The sequence below is a fragment of the Clarias gariepinus genome, chromosome 5, assembly GCF_024256425.1.
Source record: "Clarias gariepinus isolate MV-2021 ecotype Netherlands chromosome 5, CGAR_prim_01v2, whole genome shotgun sequence".
In the NCBI taxonomy this organism is placed as follows: Eukaryota; Metazoa; Chordata; class Actinopteri; order Siluriformes; family Clariidae; genus Clarias; species Clarias gariepinus.
The window spans coordinates 11,714,802-11,732,536 of NC_071104.1; the positions used below are offsets into that span (position 1 = coordinate 11,714,802).

Sequence of the window (17,735 nt, forward strand, 5' to 3'; positions counted from 1 at the left end):
TGTGGTAGGACTGAGAAAGAAATTTGCATCGCAAGAAAATAAGGCCCTCTTTGCTTACCTGTATGTAAACATTTTATTTTGCTTATGTAAAATGCTGTGTGTCTGCACAGGCTGGAAGACAAAAAGCAAGTCAATTGCCACCTCTTACTTTTTGTTTCCAGTCAATTCAGTGATACGTGCAGTTACTTGCAAAGCAATGAGAAATGACAAAAATCAGCAATGCAAATATAGAAAAGCAAAGTATACACAGTGAGTCAGTGAATAGTTAGAGGCCAGGGTTAGAGTGAGGTGTGAGTATGGCATAAATGTAGCTGCAATACTTGTATAATACCAGTGGAATGTGCGCGCGTGTGTTTGTGTGTGTTGCAGCTTCATTCTCTCTCTCTCTCTCTCTCTCTCTACACCCGCACGCGCGCTCCAACACGCGCACACAAATACGCTCGCGCTCCGGTCAGCGCACCGGTTTTCCCGACGGTTCAGGATCTACTGTGTGTGTGTTTTTTACAATTATTATTATTATTATTATTTGACTCCGTGTAAACCGGACTCGTTTTTACGTCCGTGAAGAGTCCGAGTCGTTTTGGACTGAAACACTTCAGGACAGAATGTAGATTGGTTTCGTCTCGCGCTCTGGATCGCTCGCTCGCTCGCTCGCGCTGTCGCACGCGCCAGGCTCGGTCGCTGTTCTTCCTCCGAGCTGTAACTCTGTGTCTCAGAGTGTCTCAGAGTGACCTGCGCAGAGTGTCGATCCGCTGCGTATAAACATGTGTTATAGAGCACAGACACCGAATAACGAATAACTTGTGCGGAAAGGAGGACTAGACAAACTTGTCATCGGGGTGAAAATATCGCTTTAGGATGGGAATCAGAGGCGTTTTACCGGCCAGGAGGCATGCAGCTGTGTGTGTTGTACTGGGTGAGTTTTACTGACCATATACCACACACACACACACACACACACACACATTACATACAGTACACTGGAGAGAGGAATCAACAGGGATCTCCCGATACGATATTATTACGATACCTCGGTACCGGTTCGGTTTGCTTTTTGATTCTGTAAATATCACGACTTGTTTTTGTCAGTGCAAGGCCAAGTGAAGCAAGTTTACAATTCTTTTTTGCATTTCTTGTGCATTTTGTGCAGGATTTAGTGAAGACATAGCACCGGTTTCAAGAATGTTATTAAAGACGGTAGTTCTGTTCAGTTCTGTTTTTTGTAGGTAGAAATCATACCTTAAGATTAATTCAGGTGTAAGATCTTTCTCTAAATCTTTTAATAGTTTTTACATGCAAAAATATAATTACAGTATTGGAATTGGGTAATATTGTTAAAATTTTTGGATTGCTGGATTATTTGCATTAATACCATTTTCTGTGGGAAAATGTGTTTTGGGATACGAAATTTTGCCTTAAGAACTCGTCACCTAAACGGATTAAATTTGTATGCAGAGGTACCGCTGTATCCCAATTCTGACCAAAGTAAGCTAATTATTTTCTCCTACAACTCTCTGGCTTAGTGATTAGCACTGTGGCCTTGCGCTTCTAAGGTTGAGGGTTCGATTCCCGCCATGGGTCTGTATGCTCGTGGTTACTCCGGTTTCTGTCCAAAACCCTGCAGATGAAGTTAATTGGTGTGCCAAAATTAACACCCTAAGTTCCTGAAGTGTGTGCATTGCCACCCTGACCAGGATTAATAATGAGAATTAATATATATATATATATATATATATATATATATATGTGTGTGTGTGTGTATACTGTATATATTAGAGCAAGACTTAAAAGTCAGCGTGCCACACAAAAGAATTGTGATGTGATTTTTTTTGTTGTAAGCCCATAAAGCCTAGATGACAATTAATTAATTAATTAAATTGTCTTATTATTAATAATAATAATTATATTATTATTATCAGAAGCAACACTAGCAGCAGCAGCAGTAGTAGTATAATGGGTAGGGGAAGTTACGTTACTGAGGACACAACGTAAAGATGCGCACACACACACACATTTACATTCCGGGCAATTTTTCAACAGCCTGCGCATGGTTGGACAGTGAGAAGGAAACCAACAAAACACAAGAATAAAATGCACACTCCCTGCCCACAGACTAGATGCAAGATTTAAAGAGCCCAGTGAAAGTGTGAGGCGTCCGTACTAACCTTTCAGCCTCTGTGCCTACCACTACTCTAAGAATAAAAATACCTGACACTTTGCCTTGTCCATTAATGGAATATGTTTTTGACATTTAGTCTGTATATACCTTTTAAAAAAAAAAGCAACGCATAACAAATAATCCTCAAAGACCACTACTGTAAAGTTAATCATGGGTATACATTTCATTTCCTCAGTAAACCTAAAATGTATAGAAAGATGCACAGTATCTGTCATTGTAGGCCGCTAGCTTTATTCCTGGGTGTGTGCATGGGTCAGTGCTTTAATTGGATAATTAATAATGTACAGAGAGCACCTCCTGATGGATAGGCTTGTTTGCTTGTCTTAAACCTCACTTAAGTGTGCTCTGCATACCCAACAAACCTTTCCTGCCAGGTTTGCTTGCAGGTTGAGAAAGATCCATGAGAGGCTTCTGTTTTAACTGTGCATATGCTAGCAAATTTCTCTGTCTCTCTATTTCCCTCACTTACTTTTACCATCTGCTTCGGTCACACACTCTTGTTTTTGGTGCTTTGCACAGACACACAAATACACGGTTGTATATTGGGTTTGGTTTGTGAGTAAGTATGATTTCATATCGAGTGATTGACTGCATGGGTGCTGAAAACGCATCCATGTTGTGACATTAGTCCACACTGCGGTTTCTTGTCCTCATATGTGGCACACAAAAGTAAGCTGGAGTTTCTGATGGCTTTAACCATCAACACACACACACTGCATTCATTGCATCAGCTTCTTCCCCAGACACAGATAGCTTCATCCATCAAGGACACTGTTTTCACTTCTTCATATCAGATGTGATGAGTAACACTCACGCTATCTAAACAATCCTATGGTAACAACAGATTTAGTGAAATACACCACTTGTGAACTATTAGTCATCCTGAATGGTGCTGGCAACTTTTCTAACTAAACAAGTTAATGCATGCTCAAAAAGTCACTGTAATTTGCATATTCATTCAGTCATTTGCATATCAAAAGGTTTTGTGAAGGACGATTTTCTGAAGACACCCAGGATAAAACAGAATAAAATAAAGTTTTAGGAGGAAAAGAAATGAACAGATTACATCTTTTTTTTGCAGATAGAAGTCATTGGTCATTGCACTACAAACAACCAAAAAAAAAAATTTAATAATAAATGTGTTTACAAAATATTATTGGTTTATCTTTAACGCAAAGAAAAAGAAGCAGTAAAAGTGAGTAGTTAGGAAATGGGTATTATTAGTATATAATAGTTATAGTTACAGTTAGGAAATGGTTACAGATGGAAAAAATAAGGGGAACCTACACAATACTGGGCATAATGTTTTATGTTATGATTTATACATTTTTTAATTTTTTAATTTATTTTTAAGGGTGTGTTCTCCTTATTTCTCTTTTGGTTAAAAGGTTAAATAAAAGTAAGTTAAATATACTGTAAATAATAAAAAAGGTTTAACAATGAATATGTGAGCATATGAGATGCTTTCAGAAAGTGTCGGTTAACACCTGCGCAAATCATTTTAGATTCATATGTCACTCATCTCCCATTTCCTTAGGGGAGAAAAGGATTTGTCCATTGCTGGATTTTTGAGTGATAGCTTGTACTAGCGATGTCAAATCGAACGGCTCCTGTGCAAAATGAGTAGAAGTTTTTTTTTTTGTATATTGCTTCAGCCTAGTTGCTTGTTAGCATGCTTTTGTATTATATTAAAAGAGCTTCGTCTCCAGGTTATCTGATTTTCTTTTTTTTCTCTTCTTTAAGAAAAAAAAAAAACCCTACCAATATGAGTGCAGCTTTAACCTGAGACTTCTACTAAATATAAAAAGTGTAGGAAGTGTTGGAGAGCGAACTAGGACTAAAGTGTCGAGGGGTCATGCAAGATTATATAAATAAAGCTCCACGCCATCCTCTGCACAGATCATTTCCTAATGCTATGCCATTATGTACTGCAAGTGAAAAGAACCTTTTAATAGTACATGTTATCTTGCTGGAAATTGGTTTCTGTATCCATTCACTAAGTAAATGACTTTAAGTAAAGTTCCACTAAGAAGTGTTTAGGGATGAGAAAGCTACATGGAATAGTGTATGGAGTTGAGATAGAAAAATGTCTTTAGCAAAACATGGGGCCGCTTGGATGATTCTGAAGAACACCGATGTTTGGATGTTGGCATCGTGTTCCTAAAAACACATAAATGGTTTCCTCTACACGCTGGCGCCTAAATGTCTTTCGTTTGTACGTTTCTGAATTTTGGCTGTGCTTCTTTCCAAGAATATCTTAATTATATAACTGAGTAACTACACTGATTTATGCATTAACATAATTAAAATGAAGTTGGTTGTGTTACATCTGAAGTGAATGCTGGATTAAAATGGAAAGCAGGCGTTTTAATGTAGATAATTCACATCTGCTGTTAAAAAGATGCCAGAAACATTTACAGCTTCATTTTTATTGCCTGTAACTTTTCCCGGGGTAAAGACTATTAAAGCTGTTTATTCAGATTTCATTTAGAATCGAAATGTAAGGGCATTTGTTATATCACATCTTAGTTTCATCTATGTTTTAAATAAACATTTTTATTATTATTATTGTTATTGTTACTTTATGATATATAAAGTAATTATTGTTAATTAAGACCTGTTTATACAAAAGAAAACATTGTAACAAAAACAACTTTTTACAATGATCCTATTTTGTTTGATCTAGCCACAGTGACCTACTGTATAGCTTTGTCTAAATAATTTTTGAGCTGATTCTACAAAAGTGGTTAGCACTGTCGCCTTGCACCTCCAGGATCCGGGTTCGATTCCTGGCCAGGCTCAATTCCCGTCTCTGTGCGCATGGAGTTTGCATGTTTTCCCTTGATGGAGTGTGCTTGGTGGGGTTCCTCCAGGTACCCCGGTTTCCTCCCACAGTCTAAAGACCTGCAGATTAGGCTAATCGGGGTTCCCAAATTGCCCATAGTGTGTAAGTGTGTAATTGTGTGTGTGTGTGTGTGTGCCCTGCGATGGATTGGCACTCTGTCCAGGGTGTACCCTGCCTCGTGCCCTAAGCATCTTGGGATAGGATATATAGCATATATTTAACAGGCTGCAATTTATTAGAGGTATTATACACAGTTAAGAATTTATGTAGTTTTTATCTTAAGTTAATAAATATTGGCAAACAGCCTCTAATTGAGGTAATTTCTGAACATTGAGGTAATTTCTAAAACATACACTAGCTGGTGGTTTAGTCCACAAGAACTTTAATTGCACACTCATATGTGCGTTTTAAAAACTGTACAACGCCATCTGTTGAATTTTGGAATTAAGTAAAATTTGTATGTGTTACCGTGAAATGCGCGGAATGAAGGCGTGTGATTATTAAGTAGATTTCAATTTCACACTCATACGCAATTGAAAATGTGCAGATACATTTTTTCTAGGTTGATTTTTTTTAATAATATAAAGATCTTTTTAGTTTAAAATCTCATGGGCCACTTGTGATAAACTAAAGCCTATATGTTACCTTAAGCTCAGCTAAACACATCTGTGAAACCCCATTAAAATTCATTCAGTAGTTTTTATGTGATGCATGCACAAACAGACTAATGCACGCACCAAACATCTTAATGTGTTCTATTCTTCATCTAATTTTTTTTCTGCAAATATCTTCCATTTACAGGCACGCCAATTTTACATTTTTATTATATGTATAGATAGCAGTTTAAATCACATTCTTTTTTTTTTCTTAATAATTGCAATTTTATGATGAATGAATTTTATGAATGATAATTATTTTAAAGTCAAATCATACAGCCCTAGTTTAAAATCTAAATAAGCATATTTTCTTAGTATGGGGAAATGTCTTGAAATTATTGTTTGTGGTATTCAGTGATATATTTCAAATACTTAAAACCTATGAAAAAAATATTTATTTTCTTTATTTCCTTCCTTATTTTATGACTAATAAAATTGTTTTTTAATGTGGCTGCTAAACCGTGGATCGAAACCAAGTAGGAGTGATGCTGACCTTAGTGCATTTGATCCCATTCTTTTAAAACCGCAAAACAACACGCATATTGATGTCCTTAATTAAATGTCCCAGGTTTTTTTTTTTTCCCAGAGATGCTGCCTTGGCAGATCAGTTCAGCAGAGTATACTGTTCCATTACTCTGGGTGGTGGCAAATTACCAACTCAATTATTTCAGTGCAAACCACCAACACATCAAAACAAATGTGTACAGCTGAAATAGAGAACTTGGGCATGGCACCACATGTATCTGTTTACGTTTAATATGATGTGCATGCATGTAGATCATTGTAGCATGTACTTAAATCTTGTTATTGTAAAGTGTGAACACTCTCACCCTAGTAGAAAGCCACAGTCTCTATGGGGTTAACCTGTAGACAAGCAAGTGTCATGAGCAAAACATGAAAGCACTACATCTGCACGCACACACAAAATATACCGAGGTCTCCACAAACGATTAACAAAGTGATAAAGTATATATATATATATATATATATATATGAAGCTTTACTCTGCTCGGGCTGAATAGAGAGATGGACGATGGTGGGTAGCGCAGGCAGCACTAATAAATGGAGATTAATTCAGACGTGCTTTATGTCTTCCTCGTTGCCAGGAGAGCTTTGTATTTTGCAGTTTAGTGCCCGAGAGACACACTTTTTTTTGTCTTCACTAGCCAGAGTCACTAGTGGAGTAGAATCAGAGGCTTTCTGATATAATGAGTAAACAATGTCAAGCATCTACAGATATAAATAGTGTATTATAAATAGGAATACTATCCTAAACAGCCTGTGACATGGCAAGCTCCAAAGACAAACACACTCACGGAGACACTTCTAGTCCCTTGGATACAACAGGTTATTAGCGTAGTCGGCGACTTTTTGGAAGAACTGAATTCGGTTACTTTTGTTTCTGAAAGGTCTGTTAACACTAAAGCCCTTGTGTAACATTGACATTCCCAGTGTCTCCATTAGTAATCGCTAATGGGGCCCATCAGTGTATATGGAAAATAGATCATCACAGTGTTCTGCGCCATTATTGCCTTTTTAAATGTCTTCAGTTGCATTTTGCAGCAGCAGCACTGATGGAGAATGAGGACAGCCATGCCTGGGAGCCTATTTAATAGCAGTGTGCTGTGTTACACCAACTACTGAAGTAGCAAAGAAGTGTTCTCATTGGGGTATTGCTTTTATTCTGGGCAAATTCCAGTTCGGTTATGTTTTGTTGCAAATGCCTAGGCAGCTTTAATCGCACAGTTCAAACTGGGAGTCTTACATTTTGTAAGACATATCCAAGTCGAACCGTTGCCGCTGTGGGGAGAGGGCGCACATTCAGGCTGTCCAGTTTGTTCCATTTACAGCGGTTGTAAATAATTGGTAGTTAACTAAGGTGTGACGTCAGTAGGGAACGTACTGGGTGGAATGGAATGGAATGGGATCTCCTCTTGCATTAGCTGATTATTCATTATGCAGATCGAGCCTGCTAAACGAACCGTGCCGTGATGCAGTGCATATATTAGACAAAGGAGAAAACAAGGTGGGAGTGATTTATCTTTCCTGTTTTCATCCGTGATTGACGGTTGTTTCTGAGACAACTTTGTCAGGGACAACGGCCCCGCTCGTTTATAGCGTGATTGTGATTTCTGAAAGCTGCCAAGGTGGGCATGATTAATTTTTAAGACTTTGACTCTGACAATCCGTTCAGTAGCAAGACACACTGTACTGTCCTTCACAACAGATCTTTTCATGCTGCACTTTGAGAAATTAGGTCTCGCTGAATACGGAGACTGCACTTTCTAGACTTTTAATTACTCTCCTTATTGCCCCACAACAAAGCTCCTTGTGTTGGCACAACGCTTTCAGGGTTAGAGCTATATTCCCGGCAAACTGAGCACCTGGGATTTTGCTTTTCGGAAGATTTGTTCATTTTATTTCCCTCCAGTGTGATCATTTCACTGTTTGATAAGTACTAAAGGCTAGTGAACCTGAACAACTGAAGATAAAAGACCAGCCGATATTTATCTGATCATCAAATGTTCGGATTCAGTCAGCCTGTGCCCACACTACCCTCAGATTCCTGTTTTGCATCTCCGTGTAGGTTCCTGCCATTGTACCTCATCTGCCTCAGGCTTTAACATGTTGCGTTATCCAAGCTGATCTTCTGTTCACCATGGTTGTAACAAAAAAAAATGCTTATTTTAGTTTGAACTAGCCTGTCCATTATTAACTGACCATTTCTGTCCAGGGTACACCACTCCGTGTCTGTTGCACAGAGCTTGGGAGGTGCCATGGAGTAGACATAAATAAACTCTGTGCATGGATTAATAAAGCAAGAGGACAGATTCCTATACTGAGAAAATGCCGAAGACTGGTTCCCAAGCTCAGAATGATTGCATGCTCACAAAGAAAAATCAGCTGGTCCCAGTGCCAAGTGTTCTCGGGAACGGTTTTCAGTGAGAAAACGCCCTAAGTTGATCCATAAATTGTGTACAGGATCTCAAAGATAACACAGGATTGTGTTCAAAAGTCAAAACCTAAAGTATATCCACATATCTCAGTCCAATATCACAAAAAAGAACAGTGTTAAATCCAAGCAATACATATGTGAGAAATAGAGAGAGAGAGAGAGAGAGAGAGAGTAGCATGCAGGTGATAAATTATACTTGGTTTATTAGTCTGTGCACTCGGTTTATTAATGCATCAGGATGAAATACATAATCCATGTTCCTATATTAGTCAACTGTGATGTCAGTTTGGTAAATCATGCCACGGTTTTAGGAATCTGGGCTCTTGATCTAGTAATCTATTATCAGATTTAGTAGGATCTGCTTTCAGGTTAGTAATCCATAGGCTCTGTACTCTTAGTTATCCGTACTCTCAGGTTAGATCATAGGCTCTGTACTCTTAGTTATCCGTACTCTCAGGTTAGATCATAGGCTCTGTACTCTTAGTTATCCGTACTCTCAGATTAGTAATCCATAGGCTCTGTACTCTTAGTTATCCGTACTCTCAGATTAGATCATAGGCTCTGTACTCTTAGTTATCCGTACTCTCAGGTTAGTAATCCATAGGCTCTGTACTCTTAGTTATCCGTACTCTCAGGTTAGTAATCCATAGGCTCTGTACTCTTAGTTATCCGTACTCTCAGGTTAGTAATCCATAGGCTCTGTACTCTTAGTTATCCGTACTCTCAGATTAGTAATCCATAGGCTCTGTACTCTTAGTTATCCGTACTCTCAGGTTAGTAATCCATAGGCTCTGTACTCTTAGTTATCCGTACTCTCAGGTTAGATCATAGGCCTTGTACTCTTAGTTATCCGTACTCTCAGATTAGTAATCCATAGGCTCTGTACTCTTAGTTATCCGTACTCTCAGATTAGATCATAGGCTCTGTACTCTTAGTTATCCGTACTCTCAGATTAGATCATAGGCTCTGTACTCTTAGTTATCCGTACTCTCAGATTAGATCATAGGCTCTGTACTCTTAGTTATCCGTACTCTCAGGTTAGTAATCCATAGGCTCTGTACTCTTAGTTATCCGTACTCTCAGGTTAGTAATCCATAGGCTCTATACTCTTAGTTATCCGTACTCTCAGGTTAGTAATCCATAGGCTCTGTACTCTTAGTTATCCGTACTCTCAGGTTAGTAATCCATAGGCTCTGTACTCTTAGTTATCCGTACTCTCAGGTTAGTAATCCATAGGCTCTGTACTCTTAGTTATCCGTACTCTCAGATTAGTAATCCATAGGCTCTGTACTCTTAGTTATCCGTACTCTCAGATTAGTAATCCATAGGCTCTGTACTCTTAGTTATCCGTACTCTCAGATTAGTAATTCATAGGCTCTGTACTCTTAGTTATCCGTACTCTCAGGTTAGTAATCCATAGGCTCTGTACTCTTAGTTATCCGTACTCTCAGGTTAGTAATCCATAGGCTCTGTACTCTTAGTTATCCGTACTCTCAGATTAGTAATCCATAGGCCTTGTACTCTTAGTTATCCGTACTCTCAGATTAGTAATCCATAGGCCTTGTACTCTTAGTTATCCGTACTCTCAGATTAGTAATCCATAGGCTCTGTACTCTTAGTTATCCGTACTCTCAGATTAGTACTCCATAGGCTCTTTACTCTTAGTTATCCGTACTCTCAGGTTAGTAATCCATAGGCTCTGTACTCTTAGTTATCCGTACTCTCAGGTTAGTAATCCATAGACTCTGTACTCTTAGTTATCCGTACTCTCAGATTAGTAATCCATAGGCTCTGTACTCTTAGTTATCCGTACTCTCAGGTTAGTAATCCATAGGCTCTGTACTCTTAGTTATCCGTACTCTCAGGTTAGTAATCCATAGACTCTGTACTCTTAGTTATCCGTACTCTCAGATTAGTACTCCATAGGCTCTGTACTCTTAGTTATCCGTACTCTCAGGTTAGTAATCCATAGGCTCTGTACTCTTAGTTATCCGTACTCTCAGGTTAGTAATCCATGCTCTTTATTTAGTAATCTGTGATCTTGTTTTAGTAAGCAATGCGCTTGGTCTAGTAATCTGTGCTCTGGTTTCAATAAGCCATAATCTCTGGTTAGTAATCCATGCTCTTGACTTATTGAAATGTGAACTCTCGGTCTATTAAGCCGTACTCTTAAATTTAGTACTGTAATTACTAAACGGTTTAGTAATCCATACTCTAGTATGTAGGCTAGTAATCTGTGCTGTGGTTTTTGTGAGACATGCCAGCGACTTGATTTAGTTTTCCGTCCACGCAGTTATATTTTTCTGCTCCCTGCTGACACTTGACTTGCTTTTGAGAATTTCTGAAATACTCAACCCAACAATACTAGCATCAGCAAATCACACTATGATCAGACCATGTTTCGTCCCCATTGTTGTATTTTTTTTTTTTATATTGCCTGAAGCTCCTGACCTATAACTGTATGCATTTGGACTGTAAGCACTGCATTGCTGCCACATGAATAGCTGATTATATAAATACAGTACATGAATGTGCAGGTGTACAAGTGTTCTTCTTAAAGGAGCTGGTGAGCATACTGTATACTGTACTCCAGGGCCTCAATAAATGTCACAAATATTATAGCAACGGTAATAACTTTACCAATTACTCCATTTTTTAAAGACTTGTATAAATACCAAAAGATCAAAAGCTCAAACTAATAATTTGACTAAATATAGTTCTTCTCCGTTTATGTTCACTAGCTGTGGTCCGTTAAAAACACAAGCCGATGGCCAGCAGCGAATCAGAGTGCAAGGTTGAGATGAAACGTTGCAGTGGTGAGTCACTGCAGCCCGTAGCGAATGCCTTTGTTGATGGGAATCAGCATTTATGTAATGGCTGTAAAGTGATCTATCACCAGTACAGCCGAGTGGGGTGACATTCTGTTCTGCCTGTAATTACAACATCCCAAAGGGTCGGCACCATCTCGGATTTTACAGGAGGCCATGATAAATTTGACGTGCGTGTGCTCAGGTGTGTGTTGTGTGAGCTAGGGGGAGAGCAAAGGGCTCGGGGCATTGACTTCTATCGATAGTCGTAAAGCATCTCTGGAAATGAGCAAGGCTGAACAAAGCGAGGAACAATTTGCGACAACACATTAGATTATTTTCCTCCATGACAGATCGTTACAAGCCCAAAGCTGAACTTTGTATGCCGCACCTAAACTGAACTCATCACTTCGGGCAGTTGGCTGGAAACCGAGCTGGAAATTAGCTGGAAATGATTGCCTTCCCACAGCAGCGAAGAAAAATGCAAAATGAGTGTTTATATATATATATATATTTTTTTTTTTTTGGACTGTTTTATATGTTTATGGTCTGAAAAGGATCTTCGTTTCCATGTTCTCCCGCTCTTTTGCTTGCATCAACAAGATTAATGTGCTCTCTGTCTGCTCACTTTTTAAATAGGTCTCCTAGTCTTTCTACACATCTGTTCGTGGTGTTTCAGGCCTAATCCCATCAGCATCCCATTTCTCAATCTCGGTCAGAAACATTATAAATGACTGCTCGAATATGTGCAGCTGACGTAAGGATTGGAAAAATTTAAACTTTTATATATTAAATAATAAAAAAAAGTATTAAATATATATTTTGCACCATTAAACATTGCGTCTAAAATGCTGTGGAAGATAAATGAGGATTAATTTCCTGTTTTCTGTTATCATATCAATACCACAATTTGTTAGGGAACCACAGGGAACGTAATATTTGATATATTGCCCACAGTTTATAGCAGGAATTAATAGGAAGCATGCCTATTATTTCTCTTCGACCTCAACACTTCGGCCACACTGGCTCTAGCCGCTGGCTCATATCCTGTGCCTCTGAATCAGATTTTAAGAAACCTCTCACTACAGGCTTTAATTTTCGATGTGCGTTGGCTGGAGGAACCCAGCCAGCCGAGCGCTTATTTCCCAGATTACGCGGCAATAACGCTCTAAAAGCATATGACAGCTTGACATCGTAACAAAGCCCGTGTTTAATTTGGGTATTTAATAAAAGACAGTGCTATAACTCTGAGCCGCACCACCAAATGTTTGTGTGTGTGACGGCATGGTGCCTTAGAGTTCATTTAAATTGTCTGACTAATTCGCTCTTCATTTTAGGTGAAGGATTCTACTGGGGTAGGGATATTAAAAGGCACTAGCGTCTCTGACGTTATGCTCTAACGGAATAGTCGGCGATAAAGAGTACCAAATGACATTCATACATTATTTACTGGTAGATAAGAAAACATGTGACATGTTATAAGACATGCAGATTTTTTCCTTTTTTGTTGTTGTCCAGGAACAATGCAGTATGCATACAAACAGGTACAGGATATGCCTAGGGAATTGGGTTTCTCTTGCTCACAGCTTCTTTACAGGTAATTTGCCATAGATAATTAGTGTTACTGGCGAGATAGGAGAATGTAAATAGAGGTGAGTCGAGTCAAAACCAATTAGAATATCATTAGATAAATTTCAATAGAGAAGCCTGATCGCATTTGAACTTGCTCGAAAACTTTCACATCGGCCAGGTTCTAAATATTATCCAAATACAACATTTTATTTCAATTTAAGCGAATGAGGTAAGAACATTTCCAGTCTGATATATGTAGCATAGCATAAAATAAAATACGTTCAACAATCTTAAGCCCTTTTCGTAGCGTGATTTTGACAAGAAATTATAGCGTACTCCTGGAGATTTCCTGGAACTTGTCCTGGGCTCTCATAGGACTCTGTTAAAACGCCCCAAGTCTCTCTTAAATCTCTCTAATCTTGACATAAACCTATGAAATTATTGGACATGTCATTTTTTCCCCCTAGACTTTTCATAAAAAAAACAAATCGATCCAATTTATTCTTGTAGTGCTCTCTGGCACTCGTAGACGAACTCCTGGACACAAAGTCGGACTGGTTGGACTGTCCTAACCCTAGGGCTGCAGTTTATGATCTTGTGAACATCGTACCCACGGTACACTCTAATATGTGGGAGCGTCATGACTGCTTCTCTGCAAATGTGACATTTTAGAGCAAAATTGTGTCTCAAAAATGTCCGGATTATTTGTCATTTTTTTCTTCGTCCACATTTTGAGCGTGAGACTTGTCGAATCTCTTTCTCATCTATTTCACATCGAACTTTTCACGTCCCTTTTTTGACCTAAATGTAATAGAAAGACGATCACTGGTTTATCTCTAGCACTGCATAACAGCCAATTACTACATTGGACTTTAATAAGCTTTCAGCGTCTCCGAGGATTCTTACCATTTCTTTAGAAGCCAGTTTTCCTATTCACCATATGCTCTCTAGCTAAGTTTACATAAGCGTAACATAAATAAGAGTGTGTGCTTAATGTGTGTCAGTGGCATCTAAGATGAACTGAATTTGATGCCTCCTACACCTCCTGCAGTTACTCTACACACAGCACTGTGATCAGGAAGCTTTATTATTTTATTTTACATGGCTATGCCTTACTGATTTAATAGAGTAAACTGCATCAGTGATGTATGTGCACTAAAAAGTGTACTCCTGCATTAACACTGGTCATTTTTGCAAAGCAGATTTACAGAATAAGACAAATACAAAAATTAAGAAAATGAGTTTGTAACTATCCACTTTATTAGGAACACCTGCATAAAATCATGCAGATACAGAACGAAAGCTTCACTTAATGTACATATTAAAAAAACCTGAATGGGAAAATGTGATCAAGGTCTTAATGATTTCGATCAGGGAATGGATGTCGGTGGTTTAGTATTTCAAAAGCTTTCGATCTACTGGGATTTTCATGCATAACAGTCTTCAGGGTTTATACACAATGGGGCTGGAAAAATAATAAATGCATGGACTTCTACAAGCAGAAAGGCCATATCGATGAGAGAGGTGACAGGAGTGTAGCCAGAAAAAGCTGACACGAAATCCAGTAAAAAATTAAAGCATATCAGACCTGATAAAACTGGACGCTTTTTTATAATTCTAAAAATAAATAGTAAATTTACTATCTACTATGTAATGCACTTTTTGTTAGGTTTAACAACAAATGAAATAACTAATATCACATTTCTCCATTTTAATATTTGATATGATGATTAACTAAAGCTCTTGACCTGTATTTGCATGATTTTATGCATTGCACTGGTAAAACCCAATTGGCTGATTAAAAAAACTGCATGAATAAGCAGAATTAAAGTGGCTGCTGAGAATATATTTGCAATATAATTTAGTTACCAATTACCAATTTTGGGTCACTATACACACACACACACACACACACACACACGAAAAAAAGCATTTCTTTTATTGAGGCCCATTAAGATACTCTGAAACACCTTAGCATCATTTTATTGTTTATGTAAGCTACATATCAGGTGTTTATCACATGTAACTCTACTGAAAACGTTTAAAACATTAGGACATCTTCTGTCAGCTTTACCAGATTATAGCATGTACAATCTTACACTAACATCCCCAGGGGTCAGTAATCACTTTTCCACTAATTTATTCCAGACCAATTGAGTGAAGTTGGCGTGAACTGCACACTCAGCTGTCTGAAATGACTCGTGTGTGTGTGTTTTTTTTTTTTTTTGCATTAACATAAGGACACTGACTACAGCATGCCGCCCACCGTTGCTGCACAATATGTCTTTGGAATTCACTTAGGGCAAAATCGCCCCCTCTTCCTGCTACAAAGACAGAACATGAAGTTCCGGTCTATTATTCATGTCCCTTAGTTCCTACTCGGTAAAAGCTTGTTCTTGCGTGAATTGCCTATGAGTGGGCCGAGCATTTTCACTATCGGATATTGTGGTGTCACGGTGACCTTTAGCCAGTGACAGTCACCTCTATCTTGAGAGCACAGTACATGTGCTTATTGAGCCCCTCATATCGCCAGAACTGGATCTGAATGATTATGACAAAAGATTCACGACAGTTCTAATAAAAGACACTGCGAGAACAATGAACATCTCCATGAACTGTGTTAATGGGACTTTAAACTCAATTCAATTATCTATAAAGGCCAATGGATAATTAAGTCAAAAAATGGCAATTTAAGTACTCTCTGTTTTCCAATATCGACGACTCAGAAACCGTTCCAATGGGAAAAAAAAGAAAAGAAACAGATTTTTTCCAGAAATCAATTTGGCATGAGATCCATGTGTCAGGCTTTGAATATGTGGAAAGCTTTGACGGGAACCAATACAAGAGGGTCACAGAAACATCTCACTGGAACTCTGTGCCTGTAGCTAGCTAGAGATGTATTAAATCTTTCATCTGCTAACTTGTGTTTGAAACCCCCACACAAATGTAATGTTGGTTGGCAGTCGAGGCTCTATATTTTTGTTTTGTTCGCAGTATGGTTATACAGTATATACACTACATCATTCTGTACATGCACTCATTATCATCAGCAAAACAATGACATTTCAGAGTGGAAAATTAATTGAAATTCATTGTGTCTATTGTGTAATACGTATACAATAGTAGTGTTTCCATTACTATAGGGAGAAGGAAAAAGAGAGAAGGTGAGAGATGATCTTTCATCATAGACTTGTCTCACTTTCCCAACAACCGACCTTGAATAAAGAATGAGTTTTTGTTTCCTATTGCATCATGTTACCATTGCACCGTTTTTCAATTTAATTTCAATTCCATTTTATTTGTAGAGCGCTTTTAAGAATTGACATTGTCACAAAGCAGCTTGGAAGGAAAAAACTCCCTGAGATGGCAGTAGGCAGAAACCTTGAGAGGAACCAGACTTAACAGGGAACCCACCTTTATTTGGGTGAAAACAGATAGCAGGGATTGATCTACAGTTATACTGTGTGTTAGGAAGCTGGAAGTTCAGTATAACAGAAGATGTGGTTAAGTCAATATGGACTCCAGTTCGTTATTTGAGGCTCAAGTAGACTGTAGGAAACTCCAGTCCTGAACTTCAGTCATGAGTCCTCAGAGAACAGCTGTCAGCAATAGCCGAGGCCAGGACCGTCTTCAGGGAAAAGTGGAACTGTCCCCAGACACCACACGCAGACCACACGTGGCATCCATGCAACGAAATCTCCAACCAGAAGCAGGACACCAGTCGTAACAATAGAGAAACACTGGCACTGCTGAGGCATTATTGAAGACCAGGTTGCTTTGATAGCAGCATTCAAGCATGTCTGTATAGTTGGGTCAGGTGTTTCTCATCCTCCACTTGACAATATGCCATAGATTCTTTATGGGGTTCAGGCCACGTAAGATGGTTGGCCAATTAAGCACAATATTATAACGATCAGGAAATAAGGTAGTGGTAGTTTTGGGATCGTGGACATGTGCTAAATCCTGCTGGAAAAGGAAAGAAGGAAAATCTTTTGATTGACAGCTGTGTTGACTGTGTTGACAGTGGATCAACACCAGCAGATGACTTGGCACTTTAAGTCATTACTGGCTGTGGAAACTTCACGCTGGCCTTCAAGCAACTTGGATTCTTTGCCTTTCAGCCCTTTCTCCACATTCTAGGAATTTGATTTCCAAATGAATCGCACATTTACTTTTATCTGAGAGGAGGACTTTAGATCACTGAGCAATGGTTCAGTTTTTTTTTCCATAGCTTAGGTTTCTGGTCCAGATGTTGCTTCCTAGATACTAGAAATGCAACAATCATAGCACATTTACTGAAGACATCCGTGCGTGGTGGCTCTTGACGCTCTGACTCTAGCCTTAATTCACTCTTTGGGAAGCCCATCCATGGTTTTAAATCTTCTTAAAAGGATAGTAAATTTTTTCAGGTCTGTCTTTTTGGCAAAATCGAGGTGCATATACAGTAAGTATGTTACCACGGGTCTTGGTTGTAGGTTTTAGATATTGTTTAAGATATTGTATTATGCTGGGTATGAAACCTCCAATAAAATAAATATAGTGTTATATTTATATATAATACTGTATATATGTATGTTAATATAGTGTTAGTGATTTGAGTTTTTATTTTTAAAAAATTATCTACACTTATTATTTGCTTTTTTTTTGGATGATAAGGTTAAAAAGCAAACCGAAGAAATAATGCAATGTACAGAGAATAATATGCATTATTTCCCTTCTT

At 38.3% G+C, this 17,735-nt stretch overlaps 1 protein-coding gene across 2 annotated transcripts in view; it reads left to right on the top strand.

Annotated features, from left to right (window-relative positions):
* The first annotated feature begins 462 nt into the window (after positions 1 to 462).
* Positions 463 to 17,735, top strand: part of ramp1 (receptor activity modifying protein 1) — a 33,073-nt gene continuing 15,800 nt past the window's right edge. The window contains exon 1 of one of the 2 annotated variants that reach the window (XM_053497076.1): positions 463 to 490. Coding sequence is in view for 1 of the 2 variants with exons in the window: in XM_053497075.1 (XP_053353050.1) it covers positions 859 to 916 (58 nt within the window). In the remaining variant the exon portion in view is untranslated. The other variant, XM_053497075.1, reaches the window with a different exon arrangement.